The sequence below is a fragment of the Homarus americanus genome, unplaced genomic scaffold (assembly GCF_018991925.1).
Source record: "Homarus americanus isolate GMGI-L3 unplaced genomic scaffold, GMGI_Hamer_2.0 scaffold25467, whole genome shotgun sequence".
Lineage (NCBI taxonomy): Eukaryota > Metazoa > Arthropoda > Malacostraca > Decapoda > Nephropidae > Homarus > Homarus americanus.
In genome coordinates, this window is record NW_024732867.1 from 7,013,312 (window position 1) to 7,037,788 (window position 24,477).

At 45.3% G+C, this 24,477-nt stretch overlaps 1 protein-coding gene across 4 annotated transcripts in view; it reads left to right on the forward strand.

Annotated features, from left to right (window-relative positions):
- Positions 1-905: 905 nt before the first annotated feature.
- The window catches only part of LOC121869176 (collagen alpha-1(V) chain-like), a 63,240-nt gene continuing 39,668 nt past the window's right edge, over positions 906-24,477 (forward strand). For 2 of the 4 annotated variants that reach the window (XM_042370394.1, XM_042370395.1), the window contains exon 1: positions 906-1,101. In XM_042370394.1, the coding sequence (XP_042226328.1) occupies positions 1,026-1,101 (76 nt within the window). In that variant the 5' untranslated portion in view covers positions 906-1,025. The remainder of the gene's footprint in view (positions 1,102-24,477) is intronic. The other 2 variants (XM_042370396.1, XM_042370397.1) reach the window with 1 other exon arrangement.

Genomic DNA, 24,477 nt, shown 5'->3' on the forward strand with positions numbered 1-24,477 from the left:
TGTTAATGGCGAGTGAGTGATGAGGAAGCCCCAAAGATGTTCTGAGGTTGAGCGGTCGTCCGGGATGTTGAGAGATGTTGCAAGAGAGAAAATAATGACAGGACAAATTATATTGCAAGTAACATGTGGTTTTCAAGAGATAAAGGAATTTGCAATGAGACATAGCAGACTAGTTGAGAGTAATATGTCTACAAAAAGCTGAAGGGAAATATTACACGAAAATTAATGGCTAGACAAATGTTCCAAAGAGGTGCAGAGTGATGCTGCATACCACAAGGAAAGGGTAATACATCATGAAGACGGTGAATCATTGTAGGTAACATGTAGTGTATCAAGAGTTGATTGAAAATGCTGCAAGGGCAAAGAAGAGATTGCAAGAATTACTCACAGGGCCATCAAGAAGAGACTGCAAGATATGGTGTCTAAAAGGTGGGGGGAGGACAGAGACGTTGTTATTGTAAGGGGATGTCTCAAGGTGTCGGAAATACCAAATAACTTAGGAGCAAGAGAGAGAGAGAGAGAGAGAGAGAGAGAGAGAGAGCGCGATCACCAATAGAATAAGAGGTGGCAAACGAGAGCGAGGTGGCAGGAGGCGTCGGGCGGGGGTGTGGGTGAGGGGGCAGCTGGGCGATGCAGGTGTGAGCGTGGCACCGTTGATGCCCAGTGCCACCATGGCCTTCCCTCCACCCCGCTGCCACTCGCACGACCAACCTTCCATCACTCCTCCACAACCCTTAATTTAGCGCTCCACCTGCAGTATCATAACGCCCTCAGGGGGATAAAATACATCCCAGGGGAACTATTCGCTCTTCCTGGAGAGGTGGAGGGGCTGAGGGGTGCTAGGGGCGTCAGGATAGGGCACGACAGGTTGGGCCAGGAAAAGGGTAAGGGTCGTGGGCGCGGCCGGCAGGGTAGAGAGGGCCAACATACCGGGTCCTGCCATGGTGAGGAACACGTGAGGGAGGGCAGCGCTATGCGGGCGTGGCGCGGTTAGCTCTAACACCGGAGAGTGCCTCTCTGCCACCATGGACAGGGCCCAGCGTCTGCGCCTCATATTGCAAGGACTCATATGGGCCTGGATCTACCGGCATGTAGACGCGGGTAAGTACTACTACATCTACTGTTTGTCAGGTCGACTCAGGTCAGATGGCATAAAAGGCAAGGATAAAGGTCAAGATAAGATAGTGTTACATGCATCAACGCTAAAAACCTCGCGTATTGATAACTCATCGTGACTAATGTGTTGATCCACGCTATCTGACTTATATGTAGTCTTTTTCTGATGATCAGGTCAGGTCAGGTCAGGCCAGGTCAGGTCAGGCCAGGCAAGACCAAGAATAAAATAAACTCCGGAAAAAAGTCAGTGTAAACACAAAATCAGACGCGATGTTAAGCAGTACAAGACCTCCCAGTTTACTGAACCAATATGATTGATGGAACCACAAGTCAACACGGAAGCAACACCTCCTGGCTCGTCTAACAAGTCAGCATCAATAAAACACAACACCTGACGCACTGAAACTGTCATCAGACAACTGTAACTTGTCTTGGTGGGGGTAGAGGGGGTGATACCTGACGCACTGTAACTTGTCTTGGTGGGGGTAGAGGGGGTGATACCTGACCTTACTGTAACTTGTCTTGGTGGGGTAGGGAGTGATGCCTGACGCACTGTAACTTGTCTTGGTGTGATACCTGCGCACTGTAACTTGTCTTGGTGGGGGTAGGGGGGTGATACCTGACGCACTGTAACTTGTCTGGTGGGGTAGAGGGTGATACCTGCGCACTGTAACTTGTCTTGGTGGGGGGTAGAGGGGATACCTGACGCACTGTAACTTGTCTTGGTGGGGTAGAGGGTGATACCTGACGCACTGTAACTTGTCTTGGTGGGGGTAGAGGGTGATACACTTGTCTTGGTGGGGGTAGAGGGGTGATACCCTGACCACTGTAACTTGTCTTGGTGGGGGTAGAGGGGTGATACCTGACGCACTGTAACTTGTCTTGGTGGGGGTAGAGGGGTGATACCTGACGCACTGTAACTTGTCTTGGTGGGGGTAGAGGGGTGATACCTGACGCACTGTAACTTGTCTTGGTGGGGGTAGAGGGGTGATACCTGACGCACTGTAACTTGTCTTGGTGGGGGTAGAGGGGTGATACCTGACGCACTGTAACTTGTCTTGGGGGTAGAGGGGTGATACCTGACGCACTGTAAACTGGGGGTAGAGGGTGATTGACGCACTGTAACTTGTCTTGGTGGGGTAGAGGGTGATACCTGACGCACTGTAACTTGTCTTGGTGGGGGTAGAGGGTGATACCCTGACGCACTGTAACTTGTCTTGGTGGGGGTAGAGGGGTGATACCTGACGCACTGTAACGATCTGTAACTTGTCTTGGTGGGGGTAGAGGGGTGATACCTGACCACTGTAACTTGTCTTGGTGGGGTAGAGGGTGATACCTGACGCAATGTAACTTGTCTTGGTGGGGGTAGAGGGGTGATACCTGACGCACTGTAACTTGCCTTGGTGGGGGTAGAGGGTGATACCTGACGCACTGTAACTTGTCTTGGTGGGGGTAGAGGGGTGATACCTGACGCACTGTAACTTGTCTTGGTGGGGTAGGGGTGTGACGCACTGTAACTTGCCTTTGGTGGGGGTAGAGGGTGATACCGACCCACTGTAACTTGTCTTGGTGGGGGTAGAGGGTGATTGTAAGTAGAGGGGTGATACCTGACACTGTAACTTGTCTTGGTGGGGTAGGGGGTGATACCTGACGCACTGTAACTTGTCTTGGTGGGGGTAGAGGGGTGATACCTGACGCACTGTAACTTGCCTTGGTGGGGGTAGAGGGTGATACCTGACCCACTGTAACTTGCCTTGGTGGGGGTAGAGGGGTGATAGGTAGCGGCTGACGTTTCGTTGTAAAGGTCAGTTCTCATTTTGCTGTTGCGAGTTCTTGAGGACCAGTCAGTGTCCTGCTGCTGTAGCCGTAGTTCTTGGGGACTTAAACTGCGATATAATGAAGTATGATGACTTAACCCTGATATAATGAACGATTAATTAAACCTGAGATAATGAAGATAACTTAAATCTGAAATAATGGCGTTTGACTTAAACCTGAAGTATTGGTGTATGATGGCTTAAACCTGAAGTAATGGCGTATGATGACTTAAACCTGAAGTAATGGTGTATGATGACTTAAACCTGAAGTAATGGTGTATGATGACTTAAACCTGAAGTAATGGCGTATGATGACTTAAACCTGAAGTAACGGTGTATGATGACTTAAACCTGAAGTAATGGCTTATGATGACTTAAACCTGAAGTAACGGTGTATGATGACTTAAACCTGAAGTAATGGCGTATGATGACTTAAACCTGAAGTAATGGCGTATGATGACTTAAACCTGAAGTAATGGTGTATGATGACTTAAACCTGAAGTAATGGTGTATGATGACTTAAACCTGAAGTAATGGCGTATGATGACTTAAACCTGAAGTAATGGCGTATGATGACTTAAACCTGAAGTAATGGTGTATGATGACTTAAACCTGAAGTAATGGCGTATGATGACTTAAACCTGAAGTAATGGTGTATGATGACTTAAACCTGAAGTAATGGTGTATGATGACTTAAACCTGAAGTAATGGTGTATGATGACTTAAACCTGAAGTACTGGCGTATGAGGACTTAAACCTGAAGTACTGGCGTATGAGGACTTAAACCATGTGCCTCAAAGAGAGCTCAGGTTCTCAACTGGCTCAGCCATGTTAATATTGTTATTATTATCTACTCTGTATCTGTATTTTTCTGGCTAAATAAACTGTTACAATTCAATTGATATAACAAAGTAGGATGACTTAGCCCTGATATAATGAAGTATGATGGCTTAACCCTGATGTAATGGATGGTGAATTAAACCCGAGATAATGAACGATGAATTAAACCTGAAATAATGATTTAAACATGAAATAATGGCGTACTATGACGTAACCATGAGGTAAGAAATACGATGACTTAAAACTAAGATAATGACGATCTAACCATCCAAATTACGGTCCAACGAATTACCCAAAAGTACCCAAAAGTATATTAAATCAGGGTAAAATCTTAACGAATATATGTTTTACATCAATAAAACCTGATTAATAATGTTTTCATTGAAGTGTAGTCAAAATAATGAAATAATAAACAGCGAAAAACGCTAAATTCCTATGAGTCACCTATCCAAAATGGAGATATAATTACCGATGTTTCTGTTACTTTGGGGTATTTAACATAGCCGTAGGATTTACTTTTCGTTAGGTTAGGTTAGGTTAGCGAAGTGCATCACGATGGATCTGAGTTATATCTCTTGTTCACGAACTCTTTGGAATTTATCGTTCGCCAATACTGAAAGTTTTTCGCTGTTTATTATTTCATCTTACAAATTATTTTTACAAAATTACACTAAAAATATTGTTAGACATGTTTTGTGTTTGTATAACAGATATTCGTTAAGATTTTACCCTGATTTAATATAATTTTGGGTACATTTGGGTACTTTTCGGTAATTCGTTGGACCCTCCAAATTATGATAACTTAACCCTGATATAATGACGGCCCCATCTTCTAGAGTACAATGACGAATCCTTAAGTAGTACAAAGGCATAACCCCGTGTTAGTGATGACTCTGCGACGACCCGTAAAACACGATGACTTAATCTCCTTGTTAACGAATCATGCTGACCTCACTTGTTGATGACGGTAACCCTTCAAATAAAACAACTTTTAAACCTTTCTATACCAAGTGTCTTAAAAGTGTAAGTGTCAACCTACTTCTAAGAGCCATATTGTACTTAGATATATCCACCTACGACTTTATTCCTTCAGATAGGCCAAAGGGATTTCTTTTTCTTTTTCATGATACGATACGAGCTATACACATCGACCTCCTTCCAACCTTGTAGCAAACCCCCTATGACGTGTTGAGAGAGAGAGAGAGAGAGAGAGATTACACCTCTACAGATCTGTGCATGGTACTATTGAGTTGATGGAACCTGTCAAGTTGAATTCGTGTCCAAAGCCGCACCGTCAAACCAAGAAGAAAAAGGGTCACTTATCCCAATCTGTGCTGGTCTTTGCGTCAAGGGGTAAGGGTGAAGGGGTGAGGGAGGAACGAAGTAAGGGGGTAAGGGGTGAGGGAGGGATAGAGTAAAAGGGGTAAGGGAAGGATGGAGTAAAAGGGATAAGGGGTGAGGGAAGGATGGAGTGAGGGGGTAAGAGGTGAAGGAGGGATGGAGTAAGTGGGGGTAAGGGAAGGGAGGATGGGAGGTGGGGAGGGGTGGAGGGATGGATAAGGAGGGGTAAGGGGTGTGGGAGGATGGAGTAAGGAGGCAATGGGGTGGAGGATGGGAGGCGGGGCAGGGGTGTGGGAGGTGGATGGAGGCGAGGGTAAGAGGTGAAGGAGGGATGGAGTAAGGAGGGGTAAGGGGTGGGGAGGGATGGGAGTAAGTGAGGGTAAGAGGTGAAGGAGGAAGGAGTAAGGGGGGTAAGGGGTGGGGAGGGATGGAGTAAGGGGGTAAGAGGTGAAGGAGGGATGGAGTAAGGGGGGGTAAGAGGTGAAGGAGGGATGGAGTAAGGAGGGGTAATGGGGTGAGGGAGGGATGGAGTAAGTGGGGGTAAGAGGTGAAGGAGGGATGGAGTAAGGAGGGGTAAGGGGTGTGGGAGGGATGGAGTAAGGAGGGGTAAGGGGTGTGGGAGGGATGGAGTAAGGAGGGGTAAGGGTGAGGGAGGATGGAGTAAGGAGGGTAATGGGTGAGGGAGGGGATGGGAGTAAGGAGGGGTAATGGGGTGTGGGAGGGATGGAGGCGGGGGTAAGGGGTGTGGGAGGGATGGAGGCGGAGGGGTAAGGGGTGAAGGAGGATGGGAGTAAGGAGGGTAATGGGTGAGGGAGGGATGGAGAAGGAGGGGTAATGGGTGAGGATGGAGGGTGGGGGTAAGGGGGGTGGGGAGGGATGGAGTAAGGAGGGTGGGTAAGAGGGAGGGATGGAGGCGGGGTAAGAGGTGAAGGAGGGATGGAGGCAGTGGGGGTGGGGTGGGGAGGGATGGAGTAAGGAGGGGTAATGGGGTGTGGGGAGGGATGGGAGGCGGGGGTGGGGTGGTGGAATGGAGGGATGGGAGTAAGTGGGGGTAGGGTTGGGGAGGATGGAGTAAGGAGGGGTAAGGGGTGAGGGGAGGGATGGAGGTGGGGGTAAGGGGTGTGGGAGGATGGAGTAAGGAGGGTAAGGGGTGAGGGAGGGATGGGAGTAAGGAGGGCATGGGGTGAGGGAGGGATGGAGGGTGGGGGTAAGAGGTGAAGGAGGGATGGAGTAAGTGAGGGTAAGAGGTGAAGGAGGGATGGAGTAAGGAGGGGTAATGGGGTGTGGGAGGGATGGAGTAAGGAGGGGTAATGGGGTGTGGGAGGGATGGAGTAAGGAGGGGTAAGAGGTGAAGGAGGGATGGAGTAAGGGGGTAAGGGGGTTGGGGAGGGAGTAAGGAGGGGTAATGGGGTGTGGGAGGGATGGAGTAAGGAGGGGTAATGGGGTGTGGGAGGGATGGAGTAAGGAGGGGTAATGGGGTGTGTTGTTGATGTGTGTGCAGGACGTCTGGGAACACGAGTCATTATATGTGGCCGCCAGACTACCCAAAGCTCGGGTTTCTTAGGTCCGCCATCTTCCTCTCTGCTTTATCTTGGTCCAAATGCGTCGAGCAGAAGATTGGGGCGGAGAGTCACACACATACACACACACACAACACACAACACAAACAAACACACACGACGGGCTGTTTTGATTTCCAACAGCAAATATTGATCGAAAGAGAGAGACCTTCTTGTAAACTGTGAATCTAATAAAACATACGAGGAAAATTAAGAAGAAATATTAAGTTCTGTCAAAAGAGATTTGTGGTGAGCGACTGTTGTTCGGTTCACCACAAATAATTAATAAGACACTGATAAACTTTTTGTTCTTGTGAGGAAACTTCTAATGAGACCGGCGGACTGCTGACGCCCACACACCATGATACTACTGCTGACACCCACACAACATGTTAACTACTGCTGACACCCACACACCATGATAATACTGCGGACACCCACACACAATGTTAACTACTGCTGACGCCCACACACCATGTTAACTACTGCTGACACCCACACACCATGTTAACTACTGCTGACACCCACACACCATGATACTACTGCTGACACCCACTACCTGACGATACTACTTGACACCTACACACCATGACAACACACCATGTTAACTACTGCTGACGCCCACACACCATGTTAACTACTGCTGACGCCCACACACCATGTTAACTACTGCTGACGCCCACACACCATGTTAACTACTGCTGACGCCCACACACCATGTTAACTACTGCTGACGCCCACACACCATGTTACTCCTTGAATATGACATCATCGCATTCAGAAAGAAAACAGGATAAAGGGGTTAAACCATCTTACTGAAGGGGTTAAACCATCTTACTGAAGGGGTTAAACCATCTTACTGAAGGGGTTAAACCATCTTACTGAAGGGGTTAAACCATCTTACTCAAGGGGTTAAACCATCTTACTCAAGGGGTTAAACCATCTTACTCAAGGGGTTAAGTTGTACTAGACTACGAGTATTTAAAGGGTAAATTACGAGTATCTAAAGGGTAGACTAAGAGTATCTAAAGGGTAGACTACGAGTATTTAAAGGGTAAACTCCGAGTATTTAAATGGTAAACTTCAAGTATGTATAATATTGGAATTAGTACATTTCACCGCCACACCACCCCGTTAAGTACTGTACTGCGGTGTCCCTCAGGACTCATTTCGCTTAAAACTCGTATTGAAACACGACGACCCTCTTCAAGGGAAGATGTTGTTTAATAATACGGGCGTGAAGCTCTTCCTCGTCTAATCTTAAACTACGATAAATTCAACAATGGACTACGATGGTTTATTAGTAGGCTTTAAAGTGGAATACAAGACTACTAGAGGTTTAACTGCAGACTACAATGGTTTAACGTGAAGAATACCAGGATTTTGAATTTTTACCTTACGATATATGTTATGTACTACGATATGATAAGATAATTTAATTGTACTATGAGAAATTAATCAAACTACGAGAATGAAATTACATATAGACTAAGACGTTTTTCACCCAGACTTCGAGTGGTCTTTTCACTTAAAATACGATTTTTTTTACGATTTGAGTTACGACCAATTCAACCAAGGAGATATTTTAATTCTTAAAATATACTTAACATAGGACAAGTCTCTCGTATCTGTCTCTCTCAAACTACGAGATATTTTGTGTTCTAAGTAGCGTGAGATGAAGTGTTTAGATTACGGTAATATACGCATCAGTTACACAAGGGATTTGCACCCAGCTTTTGAGCGTCTCGGCGTAACATGATCTAGCGACGCGGGGGTTGCTGTTGGTGTGTTATAAACTCACAACACTTATGCCATGAGTCGTCCACTAGCAATGACATGTCGTGACCTCACCACATATGGAAGGTTAGTATGTTACTTACCTCACAACATAAGTGGGTAAGATGCTTGTTATAATTTCAAGGCCAGAGTGATTTTTTTGTGTAGTGTCTTGCCAGCTCATGCCAGAGAAAGGCTAGGAAAATTCCCTCGCTCCTATGCTAAGTGGTGAAACCTCGGGGAGGGAGGGAGAGAGAGAGAGAGAGAGAGAGAGTTCACCGCCTCCCACCTCACAACTATCCAACACCACGAGTCACTCAAAATAATCCTTCCATTGGCGGCGTTTTCTTCAGTGAATCTTAAAAAGGGTCTCGGTAACTGGTAGTGATTACTTTAGTGGCATGTCACGAGCCACTCATACGTCCCCCTCACGCTCGTAAACTGTTCCCGCCAACAAGCGTCTAGACTCAACACATTCAACACTTAACCTGGGGAATAAGTTGAAGAGGCAGAGACTTCAGCAAGCCCTAACTAACAACACCCACGCAATTCTCACAAGTTCCTACGTTAAATTTTATTCCCAGCAAAGAATTTCAAGATCACATCTCACTAAAACATAAAGAAACAAGATCACATCTCACTAAACCATTAAATTTGTTGAGAAAAAAACAACATTTACACTGAAATTTTGATCTTAACACCCGAGGCAGTATTCTCAAAGGTGCTTAAGTTGTGTTCTCCTAATAAGGACTTCAAGGGCGTATCTACTGTCTATGGTCCACTTACGAAGCCTTGAGGTAAAAAATATCTCCAAGATTTCACCGAGACTCTGCCTTACCTAGATACTGTCTCTTAGCATCAGTTTGGTCCACGAGGATCGAATTAACGCAAAAACTCTAGTGAATCCGGGCCCTGACCGCTAGGGGGACCACCCAGCCTAGAGTTTTGAGGGGCCGAGGTTTGATTTTACACTTCTACACTGGGTTGTCTGATATACTAGCAGCAAAGAGTCGAGCATAGGATTTATAACTGGGTGTGTTATGTGGTAGTGGAACAGATTCGCAAGATGTAGGACTGGCATCCTGACAACCCTGGCTGAGGGTGTACAGGGTATTGAGCTGTTCGCCGCTTATACTGTCAAAAACTCTGTATAGTGAAGATGGCGATCAAATGATAATATAAAAATGTACTTCCTCCACGTTCACTCGATGACTGTTGGTGTCAGCTGGTAGACTGTATGACTGTGTTGGTGTAGAAGCCTTCAGGTTGGGATGCAATAGAGACAATGTAAACACGGAATTACGGCGAGGGTGGGATTGAGAGCCGACTAATGCTAATTGGTGACACAAACACCTGTCTCTGGCTTGCGTTTATGGCACCCCTAGTCGACCCAACTGTAAATGGGTACCTTACCTTAGATGACAGGAGGTTAAGTGCAGTACCGAGAGTTTAATGTTCTTCAGTGTGTTGTATTGGACCCACCACATACTGTACACCTTTCACGGACCCACCACATACACTTTTCACCCACACAAACAAGGGTTAAACTGAGTCAGTATCGAGGCAGGCTGGAACGATACTTTCCCTGACAGTACTTCTCAACAGTGTGGTGTTGTTCCGTGGATTTCAAAGTAATCTGATATTACGATTTTTTTTGTCAAAGTAATCGTATATTATTAAGTTACAAATATTTTAACTGTCAGCTGGCATGTGAATTAAAAAAAATCAATATATCAGGCTAGGAGGAGAGTTCGGTTATAATAGTCACCCCTTCAATATATCTAACTTTTCTATATATGGTATTTTTTTAGATTCTTATTTATATTTTCAAGACTTATACTGTTACACTTATATAAACCTTTCTACCAATAAACTTCTTTTGTGACTATCACGTGAGATAGATTCGTACAAGTATACAAACATTGGTAAGCAGTAAGTCAATACAGCTAAAGACTACCCGAGAAAACCGCTAGGACAACATTTCTCACTTAACACTTTATGCGCGGGGACGCCTCTGAGCTGAGTGGGTCCCCGAAGTGAAGAAGTTAAGCTACTGTCATGAGGTAATGGTTTTTTATCTGTTTATTTAGTTATTAAAAATGGTAACGTCTTAACTCGGTACAAATACTATATTGTAGATTCAGTCTCTGGGTTTATGTGGAATTATTTTTTTTAATTAGTGTTTTAATTCTAACCAAACTTTGAATATGTAGACATTTACCCCTGGTACTCAAGGGATTAGTGTTTTCGTAGTTAAAGGGGTTAGGGTCTTAGTACTCAGGGACTAGTGTTTTCGTACTCAAGGGAATAGTGTCTTTGTACTCAAGGGATTAGGATCTTCGTACTCAAGGGATTAATCTTTGTACTCAAGGGATTAATCTTTGTACACAAGGGATTAGTGTCATCGTACTCAAGGGTTTAGAATCCTCACACTGAAGAGATTGCCTCCCTCTTCATCTATCTAATAATACATTAAAAGAAATAATAAAATCAGATTCTCATAAAAAAAAAGATCTCTTCCCCTCACGATGTGTTTTATGTTTTATCTCAGAGTAGTGTTAAAACCCGATCTGTGTGTTGACCTCTGTGCTGTTGACGAGAGTTTAAGTCTGGTTTTATGAGGCTCTTGAAGGAAGAGGTCAGGTCATTAATGTCAAGAGAGTGTCCTGTAGCTCAAGAGATGGTGTTGTGTCGCTTTGCACAGCTTTTGTCGTTTTGAAGGAGTGTTGTGTTGTTTTGAAGGGTGGTTGTGCCGTTTATGCTGGTGAATTCATTAAAGTTTCTCTGTGAGGCTGCTTGAGAGGTTAAGACCCTCTAGTGTCGTGTATTGTCGTTAGTTTCTCTGTGAGTTTGCTTGAGAGGTTAAGACCCTCTATTGTCGTGTATTGTCGTTAGTTTCTCTGTGAGTTTGCTTGAGAGGTTAAGACCCTCTTGTGTCGTGTATTGTCGTTAGTTTCTCTGTGAGGCTGCTTGAGAGGTTAAGACCCTCTAGTGTCGTGTATTGTCGTTAGTTTCTCTGTGAGGCTGCTTGAGAGGTTAAGACCCTCTAGTGTCGTGTATTGTCGTTAGTTTCTCTGTGAGTTTGCTTGAGAGGTTAAGACCCTCTAGTGTCGTGTATTGTCGTTAGTTTCTCTGTGAGTTTGCTTGAGAGGTTAAGACCTCTAGTGTCGTGTATTGTCGTTAGTTTCTCTGTGAGGCTGCTTGAGAGGTTAAGACCCTCTTGTGTCGTGTATTGTCGTTAGTTTCTCTGTGAGGCTGCTTGAGAGGTTAAGACTCTCTTGTGTCGTGTATTGTCGTTAGTTTCTCTGTGAGGCTGCTTGAGAGGTTAAGACCCTCTTGTGTCGTGTATTGTCGTTAGTTTCTCTGTGAGGCTGCTTGAGAGGTTAAGACACTCTTGTGTCGTGTATTGTCGTTAGTTTCTCTGTGAGGCTGCTTGAGAGGTTAAGACACTCTTGTGTCGTGTATTGTCGTTAGTTTCTCTGTGAAGCTGCTTGAGAGGTTAAGACCCTCTAGTGTCGTGTATTGTCGTTAGTTTCTCTGTGAAGCTGCTTGAGAGGTTAAGACCCTCTAGTGTCGTGTATTGTCGTTAGTTTCTCTGTGAAGCTGCTTGAGAGTTAAGACCTCTGTGTCGTGTATTGTCGTTAGTTTCTCTGAGGCTGCTTTGAGAGGTTAAGACCTCTCTCAGTCGTGTATTGCCGTTAGTTTTCTGTGAGGCTGCTTGAGAGGTTAAGACCTCTAGTGTCGTGTATTGTCGTTAGTTTCTCTGTGAGGCTGCTTGAGAGGTTAAGACCCTCTTGTGTCGTGTACACGTTAGTTTCTTCAGAGGTTGCTTGAGATGTTAAGACCTCTTGTGTCGTGTATTGTCGTTAGTTTCTCTGTGAGGGTTGCTTGAGAGGTTAAGACCTCCTTGTGTCGTGTATTGTCGTTAGTTTCTCTGTGAGGCTGCTTGGAGAGGTTAAGACCCCTAGTGTCGTGTACGTCGTTAGTTCTCTGTGAGGCTGCTTTGAGGTTAAGACCCTCTTGTGTCGTGTATTGGTCGTTAGTTTCTCTGAGGCTGCTTGAGAGGTTAAGACACCTAGTGTCGTGTATTGTCGTTATTTCTCTGTGAGGTTGCTTGAGGGTTAAGACCCTCTAGTGTCGTGTATTGTCGTTAGTTTCTCTGAAGCTGCTTTGGAGAGGTTAAGACCCTCTCTTTGTGTCGTGTATTGGTCGTTAGTTTCTCTGTGAAGCTGCTTGAGGTTAAGACCCTCTTGCGTCGTGTATTGTCGTTAGTTTCCTTCTGTGAGGTTGCTTGAGGTTAAGACCCTCTAGTGTCGTGTATTGTCGTTAGTTTCTCTGTGAAGCTGCTTGAGAGGTTAAGACCCTCTTGTGTCGTGTATTGTCGTTAGTTTCTCTGTGAGGCTGCTTGAGAGGTTAAGACCCTCTTGTGTCGTGTATTGTCGTTAGTTTCTCTGTGAGGCTGCTTGAGAGGTTAAGACCCTCTTGTGTCGTGTATTGTCGTTAGTTTCTCTGTGAGGCTGCTTGAGAGGTTAAGACTCTCTTGTGTCGTGTATTGTCGTTAGTTTCTCTGTGAGGCTGCTTGAGAGGTTAAGACCCTCTTGTGTCGTGTATTGTCGTTAGTTTCTCTGTGAGGCTGCTTGAGAGGTTAAGACCCTCTAGTGTCGTGTATTGTCGTTAGTTTCTCTGTGAGGCTGCTTGAGAGGTTAAGACCCTCTAGTGTCGTGTATTGTCGTTAGTTGGTGCTTAGGTTCACTTTTTGTCTTGTCCTTTTATATTTTGTTCATCGTGATGGAACTCTCGATTAGTGCTAGTGCCGTTTATATTGTTCGTCTTAGCGTGTCCTGCTACCAAACAGTGGAGGTACTACCGCCTGGGAAGATAGTGGAAGCATAATGTGTTGTCCCATATGGCATCACGAAAATTGTGACCAAGTCCCAGGTTGCTGATCTGACTCTCTGCCTCATTTACACACAATTGCAGGGTCTCAATTGTTTCTCTTACTATTAACAACACAACATACATATAGCGTTTCTCACTATTGATTTTTTTTCATTCATGTATTTCCTTGTATTTATTATTATTCTTATTATTATTATTATTATTATTATTATCACAGTGTTGTTATTATTATTATTAACATTAATATTTTATTTTACTTTTTATAATAAATTTTATTTACTATGAATTATTATTACTATTACATTTTCGCCCCCCGAGCCCCGATGTGGGTCAGTGACCTGTGCCCGGGTGGGCTAATACTCGTAAAAAAAAACAAAAAACACACTACTACTGCTTTGCTGTCACTCGGAATCAAGTATGACGATTATCCAGTTATGATACAAAGATATGAGTTATTAGGGATGTCACCTTCGTTGGTGAGCTCTGAGGTGACTAAAGAGGCCAATACGGGACCGGCAGGGTCTTCCACAGATGTTACACATGTGGAGGGCTACATCTAGTGCGGGAGGGGCAGCGGCAGCGTCTTCCCAGCGTTAGCGCTTGTCTGCCTCGGTTTGCAGTCGGGCTTACTCGAAAGTATCAACATCTCGTGTGGTGCTCCTCTAAGCGTTACTGTGTGGAGTAATCGTCTCCCAGGTGAGGGGGTCGATTTGGCACTTTTTCAGGTTTGTCTTAAGACTATCCTAAACCTTTTCAGTTGCCCGCCAGCGTTACGTTTACTATTCGTTAGGTGACTGTAAAGTAGCTGCTCTGGCAGTCTACTGTCGTCCATGCGGGTAACATGGCCAGTCCAGCGTAGTTGTTCATGGATAATGGTAGCCTCGGTGCTCCTACAGTTGGTGTCAGCAAGAATAATGGCATTTGTTCTCTTGTCTTCCCAGCGAACTCGGAGGATGGAACGTAGACTACGTGGGTGAAAGTTTTCAAATGCCTTGAGGTGCCTCCTGTTGAAAACTTTCACCCTACCTCTACCTTTTACTATAACATACATCTGGACCTGAACGATCTATTCTCCATCAAAATCGACGAGAGATAAAAAAGATATTGATTTTTTTAACTTAAATTTTCTTCTATTTTAAAACTCGAGATGATGAGGAATTAATAAAGTGATATTAACTATTCCTTAATTGGTTTACCACTACACAATGATTTGGTTACACAGTTTGAGAGAGAGAGAGAGAGAGAGAGAGAGAGAGAGAGAGAGAGTATTAGACATCCTGCTTCTAGATTATCTCTCTCTCTCTCACATTACCGCGCCTGGTGATGCACTTAGCGCCTCCTGGTGATTACATCTGACTAGTTGCCTTGTTAGTGGTGGTTAAGGTTAGCTTTTAGAAGTCAATGGTAGTTAGTGGTCGTCTATGGTTGTTAGTGGTGGTTAGTAGTAATTTGTGGTGGTTAGTGAAATGGTAGTTAGTGGTGGTTAGTGAAATAAGTGGTAGTTAGTGAATAAGTGATGGTTAGTGGTGTGAGCAGTGGCTGCATGTGTTGCTAAATACTTTATTAGTAATAGCTAGTGGTGTAAGTGGTAGTTAGTGGTGATTTGTGGCAACTATCGGTGGTTAGAGGTGTTTGATCGTTGGTAACTTTAATGTTTTAATGTGGTTTGTGGTGCTGTAGTGGCGTTTAATGATCCGTAAAAGAAGCAACAACAACAACAACAAGAGCGTCATCAACAACAATAATAATAGTAATAATAATAATAATAATAATGATAAAAAACGTCAAATCAGATTTCATTTTAAAATACAAAATCCTTCATAAGTTTTTGAGCAAATTGACTTCAGCTGCAAATGAGAGATTTTGGAAGGTATGACCTTTGTGACCTTGGTCTATAGAGGTCAAGGTCACAACACCCTATACATGGTTAAAATATGGCTCCTCCCCTCCTCCCGTTCTCTACTGTAATGTTTGTACTGTCATTAGAGTCATCGGTTGTTGATGGGTAACTTTGAAACTGGTAATGATTCGCGTGATGGAGAGGCCGACAGACTGACAGACGGAAAGTGTGATAGACAGACAAGACAGACAGACGGAAACAGTGACAGACAGAAACATCCTAAATACATATTGCTCTACATTACCATAAACGACATAAAATATCTTCACCAAGGGCTGTCCCTGTGTGTGTGTGTGTGTGTGTGTGTGTGTGTGTGTGTGTGCGACAGGTCATTGGCTGCCTCACGCCCCCCTGACGCCAGCCGGGACGCCATGCTGGTGCACTAGGTTAAATGATGTCATTGTGGTGCTTAGGTTGTGGTGGTCGTCTGTATGTATGTGTTGTATTGGTGCTGTAATGGTGCTCAGGGTCATGTAATTGATGTATTGGTGCTGTAATGGTGCTCAAGGTCATGTAATTGATGTATTGGTGCTGTAATGGTGCTCAGGGTCATGTAATTGATGTATTGGTGCTGTAATGGTGCTCAGGGTCATGTAATTGATGTATTGGTGCTGTAATGGTGCTCAAGGTCATGTAATTGATGTATTGGTGCTGTAATGGTGCTCAGGGTCATGTAATTGATGTATTGGTGCTGTAATGGTGCTCAAGGTCATGTAATTGATGTATTGGTGCTGTAATGGTGCTCAGGGTCATGAAATTGATGTATTGGTGCTGTAATGGTGCTCAGGTCATGAAACTGATGTATTGGTGCTGTAATGGTGCTCAGGGTCATGTAATTGATGTATTGGTGCTGTAATGGTGCTCAGGGTCATATAATTGATGTATTGGTGCTGTAATGGTACTTCATGGGTAACCCTGACGTCCTATTGATACATTGTGACACTGTAATGGTGTTTTATTGGTGCATTTGTCCCCCTGTTGCTGTACTGAGAGAGAGAGAGAGAGAGAGAGGTGAAAAGGCGTGTGCCAGAGGTGAGATGGCGTGTGAAATGATTGAGTGTGATAGAGTGATGTACCAGAGGAGGGAGTAGTCAAGAAGGGGGCGTGCGAGAGGAGGGCGTGCGAGAGGAGGGCGCAAGAGAGGTGGAGGGGGAAAGGAGAGGAGGGCGTGCGAGAGGGGGGGGGCGTGGGAGAGGAGGGCGTGCGAGAGGAGGGCGTGCGAGAGGAGGGTGCGGAGAAGGGGGGCGTATGGAGAGGACGATGCTCCCTCATCGCCTTGTCCTCCTTAATCCCTCGTCAGCGTGAAGTAAGTAAGGTGTGGAGTAAAGTAAGTAAGGAAGGTGTGGCGTAAAGTAAGGAAGGTGTGGAGTAAAGTAAGGAAGGTGTGGAGTAAAGTAAGGAAGGTGTGGAGTAAAGGAGGAAGGAGTGACGCAAACCTAACCTAACCTACTCTAACCTACTCTAACCTACCCTAACCTACACTCCTCAGTACTCACGTCTTATATGCTGCAAGATAATAATATTCAACCAAAGATTATAACGGAGTCATTGTTTTGATTCAGGTACACAAACCAGTTCTCTTAATCTGCCTTGTTACATCACTTAATACAGAGATGAATATACGTGTGTGTGTGTGTGTGTGTGTGTGTGTGTGTGTGTGTGTGTTAATAATCTTGTTGAGTAATTGACCAAGTTTTATAAGTGTTAATTTTTTCTTCTCTACGTCTGGTTAACGTTATTATCCCTTATGTTACCACCTGGGAATTAATTAACTTACAGAGCCTCACAACTCATGACCTGTAGCGTCTCACAACTCATGACCTGTAGCGTCTCACAACTCATAACCTGTAGCGTCTCACAACTCATAACCTGTAGCGTCTCACAACTCATAACCTGTAGCTGTCTCATTAACTCATAACCCAAAGGTCTCACAACTCATGACCTGTAGCGTCTCACAACTCATGACCTGTAGCGTCCACAACCTATAACCTGTAGTGTCTCACAACTCATGACCTGTAGCGTCTCACAACTCTGGGCGAGACCTGTAGCGTCTCACAACTCATGACTCCAGAAGTGTCTCACAACTCATGACCTGTAGCGTCTCACAACTCATAACCTGTAGCGTCTTCACAACTCATGACCTGTAGCGTCTGCCAACTCATAACCGTAGCATCTCACAACTCATAACCTGTAGCGCCTCACAACTCATAACCTGTAGCGCCCCACAACCATAAACCTGTAGCGTCTCACAACTCATAACCTGTAGCATCTCACAACCCATAACCTGTAGCGCCTCAGCCAACTCATAACCTGTGTAGCGCCTCACACAACTCATAACCTGTAGCATCCACAACTCATAACCTGTAGCGTCTCACAACTCATAACCTGTAGCATCTCACAACTCATAACCTGTAGCATCTCACAACTCATGACCTGTAGCGTCTCACAACTCATAACCTGTAGCGTCTCACAACTCATAACCTGTAGCGCCTCACAACTCATGACCTGTAGCGTCTCACAACTCATAACCTGTAGCGTCTCACAACTCATAACCTGTAGCATCTCACAACTCATGACCTGTAGCGTCTCACAACTCATAACCTGTAGCGTCTCACAACTCATAACCTGTAGCATCTCACAACTCATAACCTGTAGCATCTCACAACTCATAACCTGTAGCGCCTCACAACTCATAACCTGTAGCATCTCACAACTCATAACCTGTAGCGTATATCTCTGAATACACTGGACGGACTATAAGTACTGTAGTTGCGTTTGATAGTTTATGTTCTTATATTCACAGCTAAGACGATAAACTGCACTGTTGGAAGGCTTACAATCTTCTGTTTACAACTATGAGTCACGTAGAAGAGTATTTACAGTTGTGTTGGTGATGTTTGGATGGTTTCAGTAGCGTTTAACACATATAAAACATCCCATTGTCAAGAAGTTTTATGACGTTAGTTTACTGAGACAGGTTAGCCCTTGGACACAACTAAATGTCAGGCATAACTTTGTCAACACAGACGCAAACACTTCAGTCCGTCTCGTAAATTTTTTTCAGACATTCTTCGCGTCATAAAGAGTGAAGACTGAGTGAACTACAATCTCTTGCACCGGTGTTGCGACCTGTAGCAATACAATTATTCTCGATTCTCTCAAACCGGCAACACAAAAATCAATCATTTGGATTGACAATTAAGAAAATATTACCCTTCCCCACCCCATCCCCACACAAAGGCCAGGTCAAGTAATCAACTGCGTCTGGCGTTCTTTTTCAACCGGCAAAGAAACATTTGGGGAAGGGCTTACTTGAAATATACATTCGCCAGATCTACGCCAGACTAATATTCTCCAACTCTGTTCCTCTGTCTCGTACACCAGCGATATATTTGTGTTTATAATGGGACGTCTATGTCACTGCCTTGTACACCCACGCTTGACTCGGGTTACACCACGCAGGCAATATTTGGCCTTCAAGAGGAGGAGATCGCGGGGTCAAATTTACATCCACAAGACACTGATCTGATGATGGGATTATGTGTGGCATTGAGACCAGCGGAGGAGATGTCTGTCATGCTGCTATTATTGCCCTCACTCTTATACTGTTGTCGATGTTCCTCCTTCTGTTGACTCTCCTGGTGTTACTGTTGTTATTGTCAGTGTTGCTGGTGTTGTTACTTGTGTTACTGTTACTACTGTTGCTCTTGTAGTTTGGCCCCGATGTGAATTGCTCGTTGATGTCAATTCTCTGGTCAGTTCCTGTTACCGCCGCTGTTGCTGTTACTGTTGCTACGTCAGTCTTAGTTATCACTCCCGTCTGTCGTTCTTCACATACGTTCCTGTTGTAGTGTTCGTCAGCGTATTTACTGGTGTTCCTGCCTGGCTGACGGCTAGGATGAGATGAATGTTGGGGCCTGTCATACCTCCTACTCTCGCTCTTCGGTCTTGATGAGAAGGGAGGGAGGGAGGGAGGCAGAAAGGAAGGAAGGAAGGAAGGAATGGAGGCAGGAAGAAAGTGAGGAAGGAAAGGGTGTATTGCTAACCGTACCTATCTCTCTCTCTCTCTCTTTCTCTGCTTCTTATTCTCTTTCTCTCTACACTGACAGCGAAAGACGATTTAGAGACAGAAAGGAGGGGTGGGAAGGGTAGAGGAAAAGGAGGGGAAAAAGATGGATGAGAGGGAGGGGGAGGTCTCTCTTACACTCCCTGGCGGCCACGACCCAGACGACTCCTCTTCTTCTCCTCCTCATCCCCTTCTTCTCCTCCTCCACCTGCTAAAACCCCTTCCTCTTTTCTGTTTATTCTCGTTCCTCCTCCTCTTCCTTGTCCTCTCCTCCTCCTCCTCCTCCTCTTCCTTCTCCTCCTTTCCTTTCCTCTTCTCTCCCTCCTGCCTCCTTCCCTCCCCCCCCCCTCTTCCGTCGTGTACACTTCTGGTCTGAGTTCCGTCTTGTTAAGCTAACTGAACACCTTCACGAGCGTCCTGCCGGGAATTTCAAACTTTAAATTTACTCAGATTTTCACTATCTGTCTATCTATCTATCTGTCTATCTATCTATCTATCTGCCTGTCTGTCTGTCTGTATTTCTATCGAATTATTTATTTACCTGTCTTTCCCAACGTATTCATACAGACAGACAGACAGACAGACAGACACAAAGGAGAGAGAGATGGAAGATTACAAGCATCAAGAACAGGAAGAAACAAATGACGAACAAACAATTAGGGGAAGGGGGGGAAGGAGAGGAGGAGGAGGAGGAGGAGGAGGGGAGAGGAGGAGGAGGGAGAGGAAGGAGGAGGAGAGGAAGGAGGAGGAGGAGGAGGAGGAGGAGGCCACGCACACCCTCTTCTGGACACTGCACTTACTAGACGGGAAGGGGGGGACACGTACACATTAAGATATGTTTACGTTTCGAATATGTGTGTGTGTGTGTGTGTGTGTGTGTGTGTAGTAATATGACCACTGGACTCAGGGTTGAAGGTTAATGACCAACACACGAACAGAAAACAACTTTAATCCTTCCCGAGAATTTCTAAAGCAAGAATCTAGTCATTTACATTCTTATAGGCAGAGTCTTAAGGCATTACAGAGCGTAGGCATAGTCTTAAGGCATTACAGAGCGTAGGCATAGTCTTAAGGCATTACAGAGCGTAGGCATAGTCTTAAGGCATTACAGAGCATTTAACTCGACACTGGAAAAATACCCAATCACAGGTAACTTTTTGTATGAAGAAAACGGATAATAAGAGCTCTAAGGGGTGACTACTGTCATCTGAATTCCTTTTTCTGGGGGAACTACTTAGTTTTGAGTCTGTTCTTATGTTAGTTTAAGAATGGTTTTGTATGTTGCCTGAAGTAGTTGATGTAGGTAATAATAATAATAATAATAATAATAATAATAATAATAATAATAATAATGACACGTATAACCTTACTGACGTCATCCACCTCACCTCTGAACTTTCTGACTTCATAATGATAATAATACCATGGGAGGGGATGAGGGAAGGGGGTGGGGGTGAGGGGTGGGGGTGAGGGAAAGGGTGGGGGAAGAGGGGTGGGGGTAGTTTAGTCAAGGTCAGCCTATTAGAACGAGTGTTATAGGTTGGCGTCATCTGTTATTGGCTCGTGTTGCGAACAGACAGATAAACAGACAAGCAGACAGACAGCCTTACAAACTTGATTGTGGCAATAAAAACTAAATTGACAGAGAGAGAGAGAGAGAGAGAGAGAGAGAGAGAGAGAGAGAGAGAGAGAATATTTTTGCGGTATCTTTCAACATGTCCTTAAGCTTTCATCTTCAATACCATTAAACATAGGTCATAATATACGTTCAAATAACTTACTGATCTACAATAACGGGAGACACTATTTCCAGTCAGTCACATGTACTCAAGGGATTAAGTTATCATACTCAAGGGATTAAGTTATCATACACTAAAGCTTAAGGCGCAGCATATATCATACATACATACATACATACATACATACATACATACATAGAGAAAGGTCTGTCTACATGGAAGAAATCCCTAAAGTAGATCATGGTCGACGCGGCTTTACTGACGATGTGTAATGTAATGTAAATATCAGGTTTTATATTGCTAGCTTAAGGCCATAAAAAATGTGTGTGTGTGTGTGTGTGTGTGTGGGATGCGATAGTTAGTTAGAGAGAGAACTCAGGCTGGTGGAAAGTAATAACACTGAACAGCTGTCACGGATAAACAACTGTTGGCTGGTGAGAGCGTGGTGTGTGGTGGGCGTGTCTTTGAGCTTGGCGTGTAGGCTGGGTGTATGTGGGCATGTGGACTGGACAAGGGTATGTTGGAGCTTGGTATGTTGGCTAGACGTGTGGGTTGATGTGGACGTGAGGACTAGGAGTTAAAGAAGTGTGTGGGCTGGGATATAAAAGGTGTGAGGGTTTGACTTATGGGGTGGAGGGAGTGTGGGTTAGACTCGCGGTTCAGAGTGTGGGTTGGGACCATGTATGTGGTGGGGCATGGGTTTTGTTAGTCTTGTTATCATTACTGTATTCTCTGTCGCTTCCTACAACACCTCGTCACCACACGTCTCTCGTCCTAAAAATATCTACGTCATGTTATGTAAATCACAAAGGAATATGGCTGCTTCCTTGACGTCCAATCACCTCCCCATCCAACATCACCCCCCTCTTCTTTTTAGAGAAATGAGTGGTGAAAGAAGATTAGAGGTGGGGGAAGGAAGTCATAGTTGAGAAATTGAAGAAATTTAGGAGGAGGTAAGAGAGGGCGGGCTGACCGCCCTGCTGTAGGTTAGCTAAGCTAATAGTGTGTTAGGGTTGTGTCATGGGTTAGTTATTGTCTGTCGGTACAGGCACTAGAGATCCTACCCTGTCCCATATATGGGTGTTTTGAGGGCCTTATTTCATATTCAGCCGACCCTACTGGTGGATGCTGGTCTATTGCCTGGCCGTGTAGATCGGGGCTGGTAATGGACCTTTTGAGATTTGGTAACTTTTTGGGAACCATGTATGGTTGTTGTCGTTATCTGGTGAGAGTCTTTGAAGGAGTTCTTGCTCTAATCGTTCTATCTTTTGCCAGACTCTGCTGGCCAGGGTGTGCAGCTGCTGGTTGATGGGTTTTATTCTCAGGTCTCTATGTATCTCGGCTGTGGTTCTGGTGAAGGGGTATCTTTCACCTGTGACGAATCTTAGGGCTACATTTTGGACCACCTGTAATTTTAATATTTGAGTGGTGCTCATAGTATGAAGAGGTACTGCTGGGTAAGTTAATATCGGTGTGATAATTGATGTCACCAGGCGGAGTTTTATTTTCTCAGGAAGCGCTTTAAAGCGGTATAGTTTTCTCAGCTCTCTTCTTGCTTTTTCCTTCCTGGTGTGGACATGATGGGAGTAACCTGTCGTGGATATATGTAGGCCCAGGAGGGTGCCTCTGCTTTTGTATTCTATCTGGGCATTATTGGTTACTAATGGATGGGTTTTCCTTCTGCATAAGGGTATCACTGTGAATTTCGGGAGACTGGTTTGGATTTTCCATTGTTTTTCGTAATTATTTACCCTTTCTAATTCCCGCCTGGTGTTGTCGACCTGTAACGCTCGCGACTTTCCTCGATGTGTTGTTATTTGAGTGATGTCATCTGCATACATAATATCTTCGTTACCTATTTTAGTGGGAGGCGGGGTGTCATTTGTGTAGATAATATATAGGGTGGGGGAGAGGACGCTCCCCTGAAGGACTCCACTCATGAGTGGGAAGGTCTCTCCTGTGTGTTGTCCTACCCTCAGTCTGGCATTTCTGCCGTCAAGAAAGTTGCAAAGCAGCTTTTCAATGTTGGTGGGAGGTCCGAGTTGGAGGATCTTATATTTTAGACCGTCGTGCCAGACTTTGTCAAATGCCTTCGCTACATCCCGGAGAGTTAGATTACATTGTCTACCACTCGCTGCGGCTCTGGCTATGTTTTCACATCCTCCACCTTCTTCTCGGTCACCCCCCCTCCTCCTCTTCTCCTCTCTCTCTCTACCCACATCCGTCATCAGCATCTATCCCCCCCTCAGTTTTATCCGATTTTTTTCAATATCTCCTTTCAGACAATTGGAGGAATGTGAATGAAAGGTCACGACATTAGGCAGGTATCGGCGGTGACACTGATGTGTATTGGCGTTGTCACTTGTCAATGGCGCTAAAAACGACACTAATGATGGCACTATTGATGCTACTAATTATGACAAAGATGATGACGTTAGTAATGACACTAGTACTAGCACTGTTAATTTCGGCACAGTAATGACACGGTTATGACACAATTTAGAGCACTGGTCACGTGGCACCATGTATGGCCCCTTGGCACTGTTTACATACCGTCACATGACTGCCCTCACAGCCATGACCTGGTTATTGCACACTTCACCTCACCTACTGCGTGGCTCTGGGGGCGAGAGGGGGAGGGGCAGGACATGTAGGGAGAGGTGGGGAGGGCAGGACATGTAGGGAGAGGTGGGGAGGGCAGGGTATGTAGGGGAGAGGTGGGAGGGGCAGGCATGGGAGGGGAGAGGTGGGAGGGGCAGACATATAGGAGAGGTGGGAGGCAGGATGTAGGAGAGGTGGGGAGGGGCAGGACATGTAGGGAGAGGGGAGGGGCAGGGATGGGGAGGTGAGGGGCAGGGATGTAGGAGGTGGGGAGGGGCAGGGATGTAGGAGAGGTGGGAGGGCAGGACATATAGGGAGAGGTGGGGAGGGGCAGGGATGTAGGAGAGGTGGGAGGCAAGACACGTGGGAGGGTCAGGACATGTAGGAGAGGGGAGGGGCAGGAAGGCGCAGGAGAGGTGGGGAGGGGCAGGACATGTAAGAGAGGTGGGAGGGGCAAGACATGTAGGGGAAGTGGGAGGGAAAAGGGTATGAGAGGGGCAGGACATGTGGCTGGGTTGACATGTCACGTATTGACTCGGTGTATTGACATGGTTTGGTATTACAGGAGTCAGTTACTCAAGGCAGCTGGAACTGTTAACTAAAACGTAATAATAATGACAGGTTCTGCTAAGGTGAACTAGACGTATTGAAGGAATAGCACACGAAAAGTAGTCAGAAATGGGTAGAGTGAGAGAGAGAGAGGTGGGGAGGGGAGGGGGGAAGGGTGTAATACATCACCTCAGTCGGGATCACCTCTGACACCTTTAACTTATGGCACCCTCCCACTGACGTCACCGCACAGTGCCACACATCACGGCTAGAG